This window comes from Aspergillus puulaauensis, chromosome 2 (genome assembly GCF_016861865.1).
Source record: "Aspergillus puulaauensis MK2 DNA, chromosome 2, nearly complete sequence".
Classification (NCBI taxonomy): Eukaryota; Fungi; Ascomycota; class Eurotiomycetes; order Eurotiales; family Aspergillaceae; genus Aspergillus; species Aspergillus puulaauensis.
Window position 1 is genome coordinate 592,667 of NC_054858.1, and position 13,527 is coordinate 606,193.

At 49.0% G+C, this 13,527-nt stretch overlaps 4 protein-coding genes across 4 annotated transcripts; all 4 read left to right on the top strand.

The window, feature by feature from the left end:
* Positions 1–3,380: 3,380 nt before the first annotated feature.
* Positions 3,381–6,753, top strand: APUU_20251S (DDT domain protein; the record flags this gene model as incomplete). The annotated part of the gene is made up of 7 exons (XM_041698871.1): positions 3,381–3,383; positions 3,465–3,530; positions 3,592–3,735; positions 3,795–3,897; positions 3,958–3,974; positions 4,032–5,635; positions 5,697–6,753. The coding sequence occupies 7 exons, from the start codon at positions 3,381–3,383 to the stop codon at positions 6,751–6,753; spliced, it is 2,994 nt and encodes a 997-aa protein (XP_041552013.1).
* Positions 6,754–7,540: 787 nt separating this feature from the next.
* Positions 7,541–8,908, top strand: APUU_20252S (coenzyme A transporter; the record flags this gene model as incomplete). The annotated part of the gene is made up of 2 exons (XM_041698872.1): positions 7,541–7,861; positions 7,928–8,908. 2 exons carry the CDS (start codon positions 7,541–7,543, stop codon positions 8,906–8,908), a joined length of 1,302 nt encoding a protein of 433 aa, XP_041552014.1.
* Positions 8,909–9,574: 666 nt separating this feature from the next.
* Positions 9,575–10,606, top strand: ESF2 (RNA-binding ATPase activator ESF2; the record flags this gene model as incomplete). The annotated part of the gene is made up of 1 exon (XM_041698873.1): positions 9,575–10,606. One exon carries the CDS (start codon positions 9,575–9,577, stop codon positions 10,604–10,606), a length of 1,032 nt encoding a protein of 343 aa, XP_041552015.1.
* Positions 10,607–10,948: 342 nt separating this feature from the next.
* ATP25 (RsfS/YbeB/iojap family protein) lies at positions 10,949–12,958 on the top strand (the record flags this gene model as incomplete). The annotated part of the gene is made up of 1 exon (XM_041698875.1): positions 10,949–12,958. One exon carries the CDS (start codon positions 10,949–10,951, stop codon positions 12,956–12,958), a length of 2,010 nt encoding a protein of 669 aa, XP_041552016.1.
* Between the last annotated feature and the right edge of the window lie 569 nt (positions 12,959–13,527).

The window sequence follows — 13,527 nt, forward strand, 5'->3', positions numbered from 1 at the left end:
CATTGCGACTATTCTTACCGTAACCTTGGACGGCCATCCGTCATCCGCATCAGACACACTAATGCCGTCTTTGAGGTCACTGTGGATGAGAAACCATGCTTCTCGACAGACAAGGTGTGTATTCCCCCCACCCAAGCTATCTGCGTCGTCTAACCCGGTGTAGGTCATTCTCCCTACCGGAAATACTATCGGTGTCACAGCCGCAACACCTGAAAATCCAGACTCTTTCGAGGTCTTCAAAGTCGAACTACAGACCGCTACATCTCCTTTTGGAAAGGCTCCGCCTATTCAACAGCGCAGCAACGATCAGCAGCCTCCTGTCGCTCAGCCTCAAGGTGGTTCTCCCCAGCAAGCGCAGGCCATACCAAATGATATGAACGCAATAAACACCCAACTCGTAAACCTCGGAGCCCGTCTCCAACTCATCGACAAGGCTATTGCCAACACCATGCGCGATATTTCGAGCCAGGGCTCCAAATCTAATAATAGACAATCAGAACTCCTCCAACGGCTCGCGACAAAAGACCATGTTCAAGGCCTAGATGTCCGCCTCCAAAGAATGGAACAGACTCTCCTGACTATTCAACGAGACCTTGAAGGAAAGGATTACCGTGACAAGTTCAATCAACTGCACGAGACTCTAAGGTCCTCGCATCTCAGTTTGACTGAAAACATCAAAGATAATTTCCTCAATGGTAGGTTTCAATTTTTGCATTGCTGCATGTATCCCTGCGGAATAATTTTCTGACCTTTAAATAGTCATCACGGCGTCTACCCCCCGCATGGGCTTCTTCATCTTCCTAGTCATCGCGGTCCAGATTCTCCTCGCCAGTTCATATATCATTTACAAGCGCCGCCGTGCCAACATGCCTAAGAAATTCCTCTAACCATGTCCTGTACGAGTAATGGAAGGTACGACACGAATCTTTTCTTCATGTGTATGGGATTAGCTGGCATCAGAAGGTCTTTTAAGTAACGTTATTATCTCATGTTTTGATCACTTTGGCGAATTTGTCCTGTAAATTTGATTGGCTTTTTGTTCGGGATTGTCACATGTACATTTACCTCCTGGAATCCTCAATATACATCGTTAGCAACATCATCATGGGTAATACGCGACACGCCCGATGTTTCCTTTTTCCCTGGGATCATGGGATGATGTAATAGGCCATGTTTGCATTGTTTGGTTAATCCACGTGTTTCCGCCCGAGAAACCTTGACAGATCCACCAGATTAACACAAACCTAGCTTTAATCGGACTAGCTCAAGAGCTAAAATATGATCAATCCGTTTGGTGACGACTCCATACTTCACAATGATGGACGCCGCAAGGGATGTCGGGGATGATGCCTGGAAGATAGCATTATTCAGATAAAATATATTGAAGCATTGAGCTTGCGTTAACGGATTTTGCTTCTATTTTCATTAGGTCGCATGGATTTGAGTGGTGTTGCAGCCATGAGTGTTCGAAGTATATTCTTCTGTAGAACTGTTGGGGTGGCGCCCTCCATTTTCTCGGGTTTCATTCGGGCGTTAATTTGTCTCGAACCAACACCGTCAACGGAAAATTCGTCCTTTCCATGCGTATAAGAAATTATGTTCTCAAGGGAGTGGGAGATATTTATTAACATAGCAGACATCTACTTAACCACGTAGTGAGGGTAGTCAATGTCGTTAATTAAAGATGACCTCATTGGGTAACTACGCTGCGGAAGACCCTAACTTGGGGCTCTAGCTTCTCCGATATGAGAAATAACATATTACTTACTGCAATGTAGCGATCAACCCAAGGGGTTATACGGGCGTCTGGTTATAAACGTATATGCTTCTCCAACTACCGTGTACTAGGGGAGGTGCCCCGGGGATAGTAAACAGATAGGATCGGTCAAGGTCCAACCGTAAGTTGAAATAAAAATTTGAAGTTTTAATCGGTTCTATACGCCTGCATTCAGAATTTTGGCGCATGAGCTAGATCTGAAATGAATTCGCATTGTGGTAGTACGTTTCTTACCGCCAGACCGAGTGAACGACGTTGAAGAAGGGATCATGCTCATTAAAAAATAAAAATCGATAATCCAAAAGATATTACAAGCTAAAAAATGGACAGCAATGTTATAAGAACATGGGTTAGATATTGTTTGGTCGTCTCTGTGTCTTGGGTGATTTGTTTTGCTTGCAGTGCGGCCGGGTAATTTTTATGGATCGGAACAAATGAAGCAGAATGCTAAATCTGGATATTACACTGAGGCAGTGTATAGTTTGATTAATTATATCTCCACAAGAAAATATGCGCAGTGGTGGGTTTATTGGTTTCTCTGATTTAGACCTGGAATTGTGCCTGCAAGTTGTATAGTTCCAGTATATCCGGAACAAAATGGACAAAGCGAAAAAGGGTCCATGTATTATTTCAAGATTATAGAGGGCAAATAAGATATAAATAAACATGAAAGGTAGGTTGAAAGAATGTTTTGACATGCGGTGGTAGGCATCTGTAACCGTTATTGTTCTTTGTCTACTGCACGAGACCCCTCAGGTGTCTCGGCGAATGTCCGATATATTCCTGGGAGAAGCAAGCTTCAATCGCATGGCGAATAGATTAGTATGGTATGGGAAGGTTCGGCGGAAAAAAAAGGAGCAGATCGAGTGCAAATACGCATGGAGAGGGCAGAGAGGTCGCGTTGTGGAGGCGCAAGAAAGCACAAGTCGGGCAAAGCAGCTGGAGAGACTCAGGCCAGGCAGGATGGGTCCCAAACAGGAAAAGCTCCTCCGCTCGACGTCCACTGCGGTCTGGGCCAATCAGCGGCTGCGGTTCCTCGGCGGCCCTCCCTCAGCCTTCAGGGCTCTCCCTCTCCCTCACCCGGTTCTGCCGCCGCTTCGGTGCGGCGACCGCTTCTCCTTTCCTCCTCCACTGTCCTCTTTCAGAAGTTCTTCTCTTCTTCTCTTGCTCGTCTCACCTTCTCTCGCCGCTCGACAAACTCCATCTCCCACCTGCTGCGCATACTTGAACTACGGACTTCCCGCCCTCCGGCTCCGCTACGTCGCAATTGTCGAGTATTTACATTTGGTTTCTTTTGCTACCTCTGAGTCTGGGTAGTTCTACCTCCGGGCTATCCCTGTGCCTGCCCGTTCCTTGCGATATCTGGTTTGCATCTGTGAACATACCAAGTTAGCCCTCGGGCTTGCGGTGCGACTGGGACGCGTTTCTCTAGGTAAATTTGCATTTACAGCTGGAGCGGAGGCTATGTTTGTAGTCCCGCACACCGCGACTCCCGCTAATTACATTTCGCGCTATAGATATTTCATGCGATCCCCGCCCACCGTCCTCGGATATTTAGGGTATTTCGACGCGTTTCCCGACCCGTTAGCATATACAGGTCATAATGGTGTGTTGAGAGCTTCGATAGCCCGCAAAACCCTATCGCGGAAGACGATAGGCACGGCTGGCTAATAAGTATTGCTCCTAGGTGCTGTTTAAACGAAAACCCGTCCAATACCTCCCGCGACCCGTTATTGAAGATGACAGCTCCGAGGCATGTATACTCCGGCGATATCCGCGCAGAGGAAAGATATACTGACATGCGCGGCGCGTAGGTCTGGGTTATTTCGGAGACAAATGAGGTCTTCACCAATTATGAATCGTACCTCCAGCGCATGGATTTCTATAAACAAAGGAAATTCATCTGCGAGATCACGGGCCATTCTGGATTGAATTTCTTCGAAGCTTTTCGGAGTGAAGTACGTCGACCAGGCTTCTCCCATAACACTGAGATCAAGCCTGACAAATAATTCTACAGATGGAGGAGTCCCGCGAAGTCAACAACTCTTTTCCTGAGGCACTGAAAGGGCCCATTTTGCGCAGAACACAATTCTCCACAGTATCGCGGGTCGATAATCTCGGTAGGCGCCCCAACTCTTTACACAAATAATCTGCCGTGACTAACTTCGTGTGTGTTACAGTGGACGAAATTTTTGAAGTGAGTGACAAGCAGTTGGCGACTCAGCCGCTGTTCTTGTTTACTAACAAACTGTAGGAATTCAAGCACGAATTCTATCCTGCCGAACCGGTTCTCATTCTACTGGACGACAACACCCGCCTCCATGGGGTGATTAGGGACAAAGCCAACTTTGCAGAGCAGCTCTATCCGGATGGAACCGTCAAGACGCCCGCTCATGCGACATATCTGGTTAAAGTGTTGGATCGCCCAAACGAGGAAGCGCTTTTGGATCATAATCACATCACTCGTGATAGGAAGACATTCACTAAACAGATGCTTCGGGCATTCATCAAAAATAACGTGACTCGAGAATCCTGGAATGGCGCTCCCTGGCTCGTTAAGGCATCGATCGCTGAAGAATATAGAATATCGACGGAAGTGCCGAAGCACCTGCAATACGGAGCCAGAGTCGCCGAGAAGAAAGCACAGAAGAAGGCAGATCAGGAGGGATTCTTCGGATTTTTTGCATCACAGCAACTCCCAGAGCTGAAGCCAGCAGTCAAGACCCACAAGGTGAAACCATCGGACCAGGATCTGGCGCGCTCAGAAGAGGCACAATTTTTGGAATATAAACGTTCCTTGAACGGGAACCCAAGTTTCCTTATCGGCAACAAACCTACAAATGGATCCCCACTGGCATCGAAATCCCAGGAGCCGGATAAGAAGCTGGTTCCTAGTGTCGTGGTGAAGGCTGAGCCGCCGAAGGCACCATCTCCGCCACCAATCAAGTATCCTATTGAAGACCTCGACATTCCCCCGAACCGTGAGAAAAAGAAACAGCGGCCGCCACTCAAATTTTTGAAAGCAAACGAACTCGATGATCCGGACGATGAAGATCTTTTGCAGGATGAAATTCATATGGAATCGGTGGGACCTTTGCTTGAAACATGGAACACGCTGAACGTGTATTGCGAAGTGTTCCAACTGGATTCATTCACCTTCGACGACTTTTTGCAGGCAATGCGCTTCTCATCGGACGAGGTTGATTGTGAGCTTTTTGTCGAAATTCACTGCGCTGTTTTGAAGAAACTAGTCAACGCGGAGAAAGATAACAATGGCGCAATCCAAATCTCCCTCCCAGAGCTTCCCGAAGAGGAGTCTGATGATTCAGATGAGGAAGAGGAGGACGAAAAGAACGAAGAGGATGAGGCTGAGCCTACACCAGAGCCCGCAGTGACAAGAATGACGACAAGGGGTAGCTTGGCAAAAGCTGAAGCGGAGGGCTTGAAAGCATTGGCGAACGGCCAACCCGATCCGAGCGAAGTCCAGATTCACCGCGCTAGCGAGATGTTTTATGAGTACGGCTGGGTTGATCGTCTGCGGAAACGGGATTTCCGGAATGGTGGTTGGGAGATGATTATGGTCGGACTCCTCCACCAATTGTCCGTTCGGCCACGGATGGAGGAAATCTGCAACCAAATACTTGAGAATCTCGCGCCTTTGGACCAAGAACCAACACAAGACACCGCCCGTGAGCAATATGCCGTTCTTGACGTTAATCTACGAATCCGAGCCCTTCAAATTATTTGCATGCTCAGCCTGGAGACCAAAGCTATTCGAAACTACCTGGAAGAATGCAGCAATCAAATGACGGAGTTTCGAAAAGAGAAAATTGAGTATCAGAAATCTCGGAAAGCAGCGTAAGCACAACTCCTTGGTCTACATCCTTTATAATCTGGGGAACTAACAATTTGTTTTTAGATTGGAGGAGCTTCGTCGACTGCACCAAGAGCGCAAAGCTCTTCAACCCGAGCCCGAGAAGTCGCCAAGCCCCATACCAGAGCTGGAAGCCACTGAGGACACGAAGATGGGAGGTATGGACGGAGATTCACAAGTTGATTCTGATGTAGATGGGACTCCGCAGCGATCTCTTCGTGGCGGCGTGGATCGGGTTATGGAACGGAAGCGAAAGCTAGATGAAGAACGAGAACGAAAAGAGCAGCTTGCTAAGCAACCCAAGGGATCAAAGCAGTACCAGCGTGTGCTGAAGAAAATCGAGGACCAGAAAGCCGCTGTTGCCAAACTCGAGGACAAGATTATGGTCGTCGACAACGATCTCAGAGAGGCCGATTGCCCGCGCACAAGGTGTCTAGGGAAGGACCGTTTTTGCAACCGATACTGGTGGTTTGAACGCAACGCAATGCCGTATGAGGGGATGCCGGACAGTTCAACCGCTGAGGCGAAATATGCGAACGGCCGTCTCTGGGTTCAAGGCCCGGACGAGATGGAGCGGCTTGGTTTCATTGACATCCCGGACGACCTGAAAAAGCAATACCAGAAACAATTCCACGTGTCTCCGGTAGAGCGCAAGAAGCACGAAGAAGGGCCCACACGCCTTTCACGCGCGAATGAATGGGGTTATTACGATGAGCCAGAGGCCATTGAAAAACTCTTAGACTGGCTCGACTCTCGTGGTGAGCGCGAGACAAAGCTACGGAAAGAGCTCCTACTCCATCGCCCCAACCTCACCAAATGTATGGAAGCACGCCACGAGTTTCTGTCACGTACGGAGGACGACTCAGAGGATATGCCAACTAAACGGGTAACAACTCGAAACAAGACATATGTGGCCGACGACAAACACCGGTGCTTAAATTGGCGGAACTCGACGTCTCTAGCAGAGAATGGACACCTTCATCTTGATGCATCTCGGCCGTCCAAGCGTGCGCGGAAATCGGGCGATGATCCCAAGGAGACCAAGGCCACAAATCGACAAGGGAAACCCCTCACGAGGCAAGGCGGGCGATACAATTTTTAACACCAAGTTACTGCTTGATTTGTTTGCATACTAAGGACCACGGTTCTTGCATTTTCTGGGCCGACGGCGTTTGATGCTTTTACTAGGGATTTTGTTCGGGGAGCGCCCAATAGCAGCAAAAAGGTGGCTTTTCTCATTTTGAATACACGAGCAATACGGCCATGAATATCAGACTTGATTATACAGTGTACATTGCATTAGAAAGGCGGCTGTGGTCTGGTGTTTAGAGACAGGTGTACATGTTGGAGTGTTAGCGATGATCGTTTATTCAATACATAGACAACTGCACAATACTAACCAGTTGAAATTTCATGTGAATAATAATATTCTGTAGTTAATCCAACTTATGCAGATTACATGAGTTAAAATATTGGCCAATAAGAGCCATGTGAAAGCAAATCCATGAGGCGGAAAGCCCTGCGTAACGTGACCGTATGCAGTGGTGATTGTAGTGGCAGAGGCGGGTATCGGCATGTCAGGGCAGTAATGTTCCGCTTTGAATCGGCGCCACTCGATGACGCTCCGCCTCTCCTCCAATGTTCTCGGGATTATTATTCACGCTCAGTGATCTTCTTCAAGTAGGCTTCTCAGCATTGCTCTGATTTCCTATTCGGCATAAGCCATTATACCACTTGCAATATCTCCGCCAAAAGGACAGACCTCAGACAACCTCCGCCTCTTGCGTTCGCTTGCCGTCGCAGATCCATGGCCGCGAATATCCGGTAGTCCGTCGGCCCCAGATTTCTCACCACCTGAATCAACCGAGCTTGCCTGTCGGCGTGCGCTCATGTCTGCTGCCGCAACCGACCATGCGCAAGGCAACTCCCCCTCCGTCCCCTCAAGATCCTCCCCTTCCCACGCCATAGCAGAACCGCAGTTCCGGAACCAGTCCGTTTTTCAGCAGATGGAATCAGCTACCCACACACAACGGCCGACATCGCATAACATTGGTGGCGGGGCAGTGGTGGCCGGGCCTCACGCGACCACCGCCGACGATGGCCTGAATCGCTCGACCCAGAGTAGCCGCAGTGGCGGCAAAGAGACGAATAAGAGAAGTGTCGATTATATTTCGAGGAGCGGGCTCGCTGGAGGGTTAGCGGGTTGTGCGGTAAGATTTGTCCCCAGACTTTGTACGCCAGGCGGAGTGGGAATAACTGACGAGTTTATGTTATAGGCCAAGACTGTTGTTGCGCCTCTTGATCGAGTGAAGATTCTTTTCCAAGCGTCAAATCCCCAATTCGCCAAATATACGGGTAGTAGGGCTGGCCTCGTTTTCGCTATCCGGGATATCAAGCGATATGAGGGTGCGCGAGGTCTCTTCCGAGGCCATTCAGTAACGCTCCTTAGGATATTTCCATATGCTGCAATTAAGTTTCTAGCGTACGAACAGATTCGAGCGTTTTTCATACGCTCAAGGGAACAGGAAACACCATTCCGTCGATTGATATCGGGAAGTTTGGCGGGCATAACCTCGGTATTTTTCACCTACCCGCTAGAGTTGGTTCGAGTGCGGCTGGCGTTTGAGACCAAAAAGTCCTCTGGGGTTTCCCTTGTTGATACCGTACGGCAAATCTACGGCGAACGAGTTAAACCCCCGAAAGACCTTCCAACGGCCAAGGGTGCTCCATCGGCTGCTACCGCAGCCGCAGAGACCGTTAGCGCTACCACCCAGAAAATTGTCCCCAGTTCAGGGTTTGCAAACTTCTACCGTGGTTTCACTCCAACACTTCTTGGAATGCTCCCATACGCTGGAGTGTCCTTCCTCACCCATGACACAATTGGCGACTGGCTCCGTTTACCATCTCTCGCCCCCTACACGACCATTTCTCGATCCGAATCGTCAACCTCGGGTCACCACAACTCACGGAGGCCACAGCTGACAGCCGCGGCAGAATTGTTCTCGGGCGCGATTGCTGGTGTGGTCTCGCAAACGTCATCCTATCCATTTGAGGTGATGCGCCGGCGTATGCAAGTCGGCGGCGTAGTCGGTGATGGGCGCCGTCTGAGAATCGCCGAAACAGCGCGGACAATATGGATGGAGCGAGGGTTCCGCGGCTTTTGGATCGGATTGACAATTGGCTATCTCAAGGTGATACCCATGACAGCTACTGGTTTCTTTGTCTACGAACGCCTCAAGTGGTCGTTGGGGATTTAGACGTGGTGCCCCTTTCTTTCATTGCCGTTTTCTTCTGTTTGTATTCTCTGGCGTCCATTGGGTTGGTTGTCTCGATGTCGGTCTTATCTTATATCATACCCATTCTTTTGCATACCTGGGTTACATACATAGCTCACACTGTGGCGTGGCTACTTAGACGAGTGTCTATCTGAATATAAAGATTAGAGATTTACAGACTTTGGTTTCTAATTTAAGATTTTGCACTCCGCTGCTGGCTTTCTCAAGAGGTACACATGTGTTATTTGGCAAGGTATATTATCTCGGCCTGAGTAAAATTATAGCAAATACCGTTGGTATTTCTGCAAGTGTGGGTGTAACCTACATAGCGGGTAAAAGGTAGGGTTATAAAAGACATAGAAATTCATTTTCTGTTATACCTAGCAGACGCGACAGTACATCAATTGTGAGCTTTAACTAAGTATACCCGTCATGCAGCAGAATGACACCTGATCGGTAAGGCATAAATACGCGGCCCACCCGCCGATAAAAAAAGTTGGCGATGATCTCCAACACTCGCAACATTTCAAAAACCAGCACCTCCAACAAAACTTCGGCGATCTCCTTTCAATCGTGTACAAAAGGACCAGAATTCTATCGCGAAGAATTGTCTACGTTGTCGAAAACTCGAATAAACCTACCAACACCATGACAACCCGCAAGCGGAACGAGTTCCTCGATATTGTCTCCAGCGACGAAGAAGGTAACGACGCCGGATACGACTCGGAAGCCGCCGAGGAGAGTAAAGGCCGCACCGTGAAACGGAGAAAGACAAAAACGCGCAATGCGGATCTAGAGAGCGGATCTGGCGAGGAAGAATCCGATGTGTCGGAGGGGGAGGAATCAAGCGATGCGGAGGCCGGGGGTGTAGGCCTGTCCAAGAAGGAGAAAGAGGAACCGCAGGATGAGGACGAAACAGACGATAATGATGATGATGAATACAATGAAGAGGATCATTACCTTGACGTGAGCGCCGAAGCCGAAAAAACGAAAAAGGGCCAGGAATCCACCGACAAACTCAAGCTCAAGCCGAGTAAGAAAAACAAAACGGGCGTTGTCTATTTCTCCACTCTGCCGCCGTACATGAAGCCATTTGCCCTCAAATCGCTTATTGAGGCGCGTGGGTTTGGTCCGATCACAAAAGTGTTCTTGTCGCCTGAGGTGCGGGCACCGTCGGCGCCGCGGCGGCGATCGAATAAGCGGAAGTCGTACTCAGATGGGTGGGTGGAGTTTGCGTCGAAGAAGATCGCCAAGATTTGTGCCGAGTCATTAAATGCATCCATCGTGGGTGGCCGGAAGGGCTCATGGTATCATGACGACATATTGAATCTTAAGTACTTGAAGGGATTCAAGTGGTCCGATTTACAGGAAACAGTTCAGCGCGAGAGATCGGAGAGGGAAGCGAAGCGGCGGATTGAAGATGCCAGGGCGAGAAAGGAGGAGAAGGTGTTCTTGCAGGGCTATGAGAAAGGGAAGATGCTCAATGGGATCCAGAAGAAGAACGAGGCAAAGCGCAAGCGGAAGATGCAAGCTGGAGGCGAGGACGGAAAGAAAGAGGAGGCCATCAATGCACGGAGATTGTTCAAGCAAAATGAGGTCAGACACGGACGTGATAAAGTCCCAGATGATCAAGGTGATTTGGAGGAAAATGCCAGGAGGGTTCTGGCAAAGATTTTCTAATGGCTTGCACTCTTTTTTGTACTTGTACAGATCTGTTAGCGGATACCTGATGATTGAACTTCCTGTTTTGGTACCAACAATGCCAATTGTCGTATGTGGCATATTAGCACAGACCTTACTGATTTTGGATTTACATGAATTCCTTCGTTTTAGAAATTTTATAACAAATTGGGGTGTCTCCCAAGTGGAAAGACTTCGAGGAATTGAAGTAACTTCACTAGTTATGTCGTATACACTAGCTTAGTCATTGTTTGCATACTTTGCATTAGACTCTTCCAAGCTTCAGTCACGCCGCAAGAAAACCCATTGCTCCAACTCCAATTTCCACGGTATTTCCGCCAAATGTCGGCAATAATGAATAGGACATTGCTGAGGGCCCCGCGGCGCTTCCCGGAGGTAGCTCGTGTCACGCCCTCTGTGTACTCTACCGCTCCTCGCTATACATTCCTCTCATATGGCCGCTTGCGGAATTCGACCTCATCTTCTCACCTCTCAACAGAACACACAACTCCGAATTCATCATCGCCCAGCGGTCTACCAGCTGAAGAGAATGATACAATTAAATCACACCAGACTTCTCAATCCACGCAACACATTCCTTGGTACCTCCAAGAGGGGAGTTCGGTTCCCGCAGCCGCCGAGGTAACCTCGCGAGATCAGCTCCCCGAGCTCCCAGAGAATCCACCGAAAATACTGCCGGAACTCCTAGAATATGTCTTCAAAGACCTCGGTCTTGATGGACTCAAGTTGATCGATTTACGGGGATTGGAAACGCCTGCAGCCTTGGGAGCCAATGTCATCATGATCATCGGGACCGCGCGCAGTGTTAAACACTTGAACGTCTCCTCGGACCGTCTCTGCCGCTGGCTGCGGAGCACTCATAAATTGTCGCCCTATGCGGATGGATTGCTGGGGAGGAACGAGTTGAAAATCAAGCTTCGACGCAAGACTCGGCGAGCTAGAATTGCTAGCCGAACAGGTGCCATGGTTGATGATAAGGATGATGGAATTACCACGGGCTGGATTTGTGTCAACGCAGGCGTTGTAGAAAAGGCCCCCGCCAACGAGGAGACAGATGGTGAATTCGAGGGTTTTGGGCCTCGCGTGGGAGGTACACGAGTGGTTGTCCAGTTGTTCACCGAGGAGAAGAGAGCAGAGTTGGATCTGGAAAGCCTCTGGGAGGGGCGGATAATGCGCGCCCAACGGGAGAGAGAAAGAAATTCCGATATCGCCAAGGACGCATCCGAGGAGGTTCGTTCTATAAACTCGACAAATTCGTCACCATCTGACTATAAATCGTCCCACATTCCCAGGTCAACCGTGAGCCCTCCCTTTGAACAGAAACGGCATTTCCATAGCACGATTCAGATCAACAGCCCGTCGCCTGTGCAGTTTGCTCCAAGCAAGGAACGACAAGCCAGGTTTCAAGGCGACCGACGCAATTCTGGGTCTCTGGCTAGGTTATCAGAGTCTCTTTCGTCCTTGTCGGTTGAGGAAATGAAGGCCAAGCTCGGAGATGGTCCTGGAGATCGCAGCTCTACCGCATTTTTACGGGATTTCTACAAAGAAGCGTCTAGTTCTTCATTGGAAGCTGCAGCCGTGGCTGAACTCGAGCTTATGTGCTCCGCAGCTTCTCAGGGATATACCGGATACAGTAGAGAAAGCATATACCAAGCATTCATGGGTTGTTGCATGTCTGCGGGTAACATATCAGAACAAGCTGGCACCCTGGTCCTTGATGTTTTGCTTGCACCACGAACAGGTGACGATCCTGGAGGAGAATGGTTCACGGATTCGGACAAAGAAATGGCTCTTTCCGCTCTAGATCAATTTATTTTGAGAGGAGAGGATTTCATGAATTTGCAGGTGTTCACCCGGCTATACTATCTGGCTTCTCTCCCCCCTGGCCCTGGAGCACACCGCGATACCAGTCCGGCAGAGAGAGGAGCCCATGTACTGCGTATGATCGACACACTCAGCATCCCCTTCGACCCTGTGGCGGCTCGAACGCTTATGTTCTCCATATTACGGAACCGCGACTTTCAGGGCTTTTGGACATGGTGGCGAAAACTACCTTTGAAGGGGAGCGCTCGCACATATGAAGACTATGAAACGCTTTTCCGAATTCACGCCGAGCTAAATGATAGGGGCTCTGCACGGGAATGCCTGCTCAACGCTACGCCCATGATGAGTCGAGAGAACCCGCCCGTTCCATTAGAAGGTGAGCTGCTTAAACACGTCCACGATTGTTTGTTCATTGCATATCCTAAGATTGAATTGCGAGCCGCGGAGGGTGGCAAAGCTCCTTTTCATAAGCTGTTGAGGGAATGCCAGGACAAGCTAAGGGGGTAGCATGGTCACTCCGCCCTTTGTACTAATTACCATGTTGCATGTACATGTACTTTTACTCGATACCCCAAAAACCGCAGCCCATATTCCATAGCCCGTTTGTTTTCTAGTGGGGATGCCACTGATAATGTCTGTTGAACTTCGTGTGAAGGTTGTCAGGTTGGTTATCTCCGGGTATGTATTCGACTGTATAGTTATATAAACCTGTTGATATATTACCTTATACGTGCCTTCTTTGCTTCAATAACTTGGATTTACTGCAAATGGAGGATAACGTGGTCTCCAACGGAAGTTTCCCTCTTTCATTCGCGTTGAGTTTTCTCGGTATGCCTATCGCTGTCCTTAGATGCGGCCGAATCGACATTTGAACCAAGCGGTGAAGTTGATTATTGAGTAGATAGCGTTGTTTTGGTAACCTACTGCGGATTTACTACCGAATTTCAATACAGTGCCAGATGAAGTAGCTGGCTATAATTAGGGCGCCGAAAGGTACAGTTATGCAGGTAGCTATGCAATACATAATTTATAATGACTAATTAAACCACGTGCCGATGAGCCTCGGCCCAAAGCGG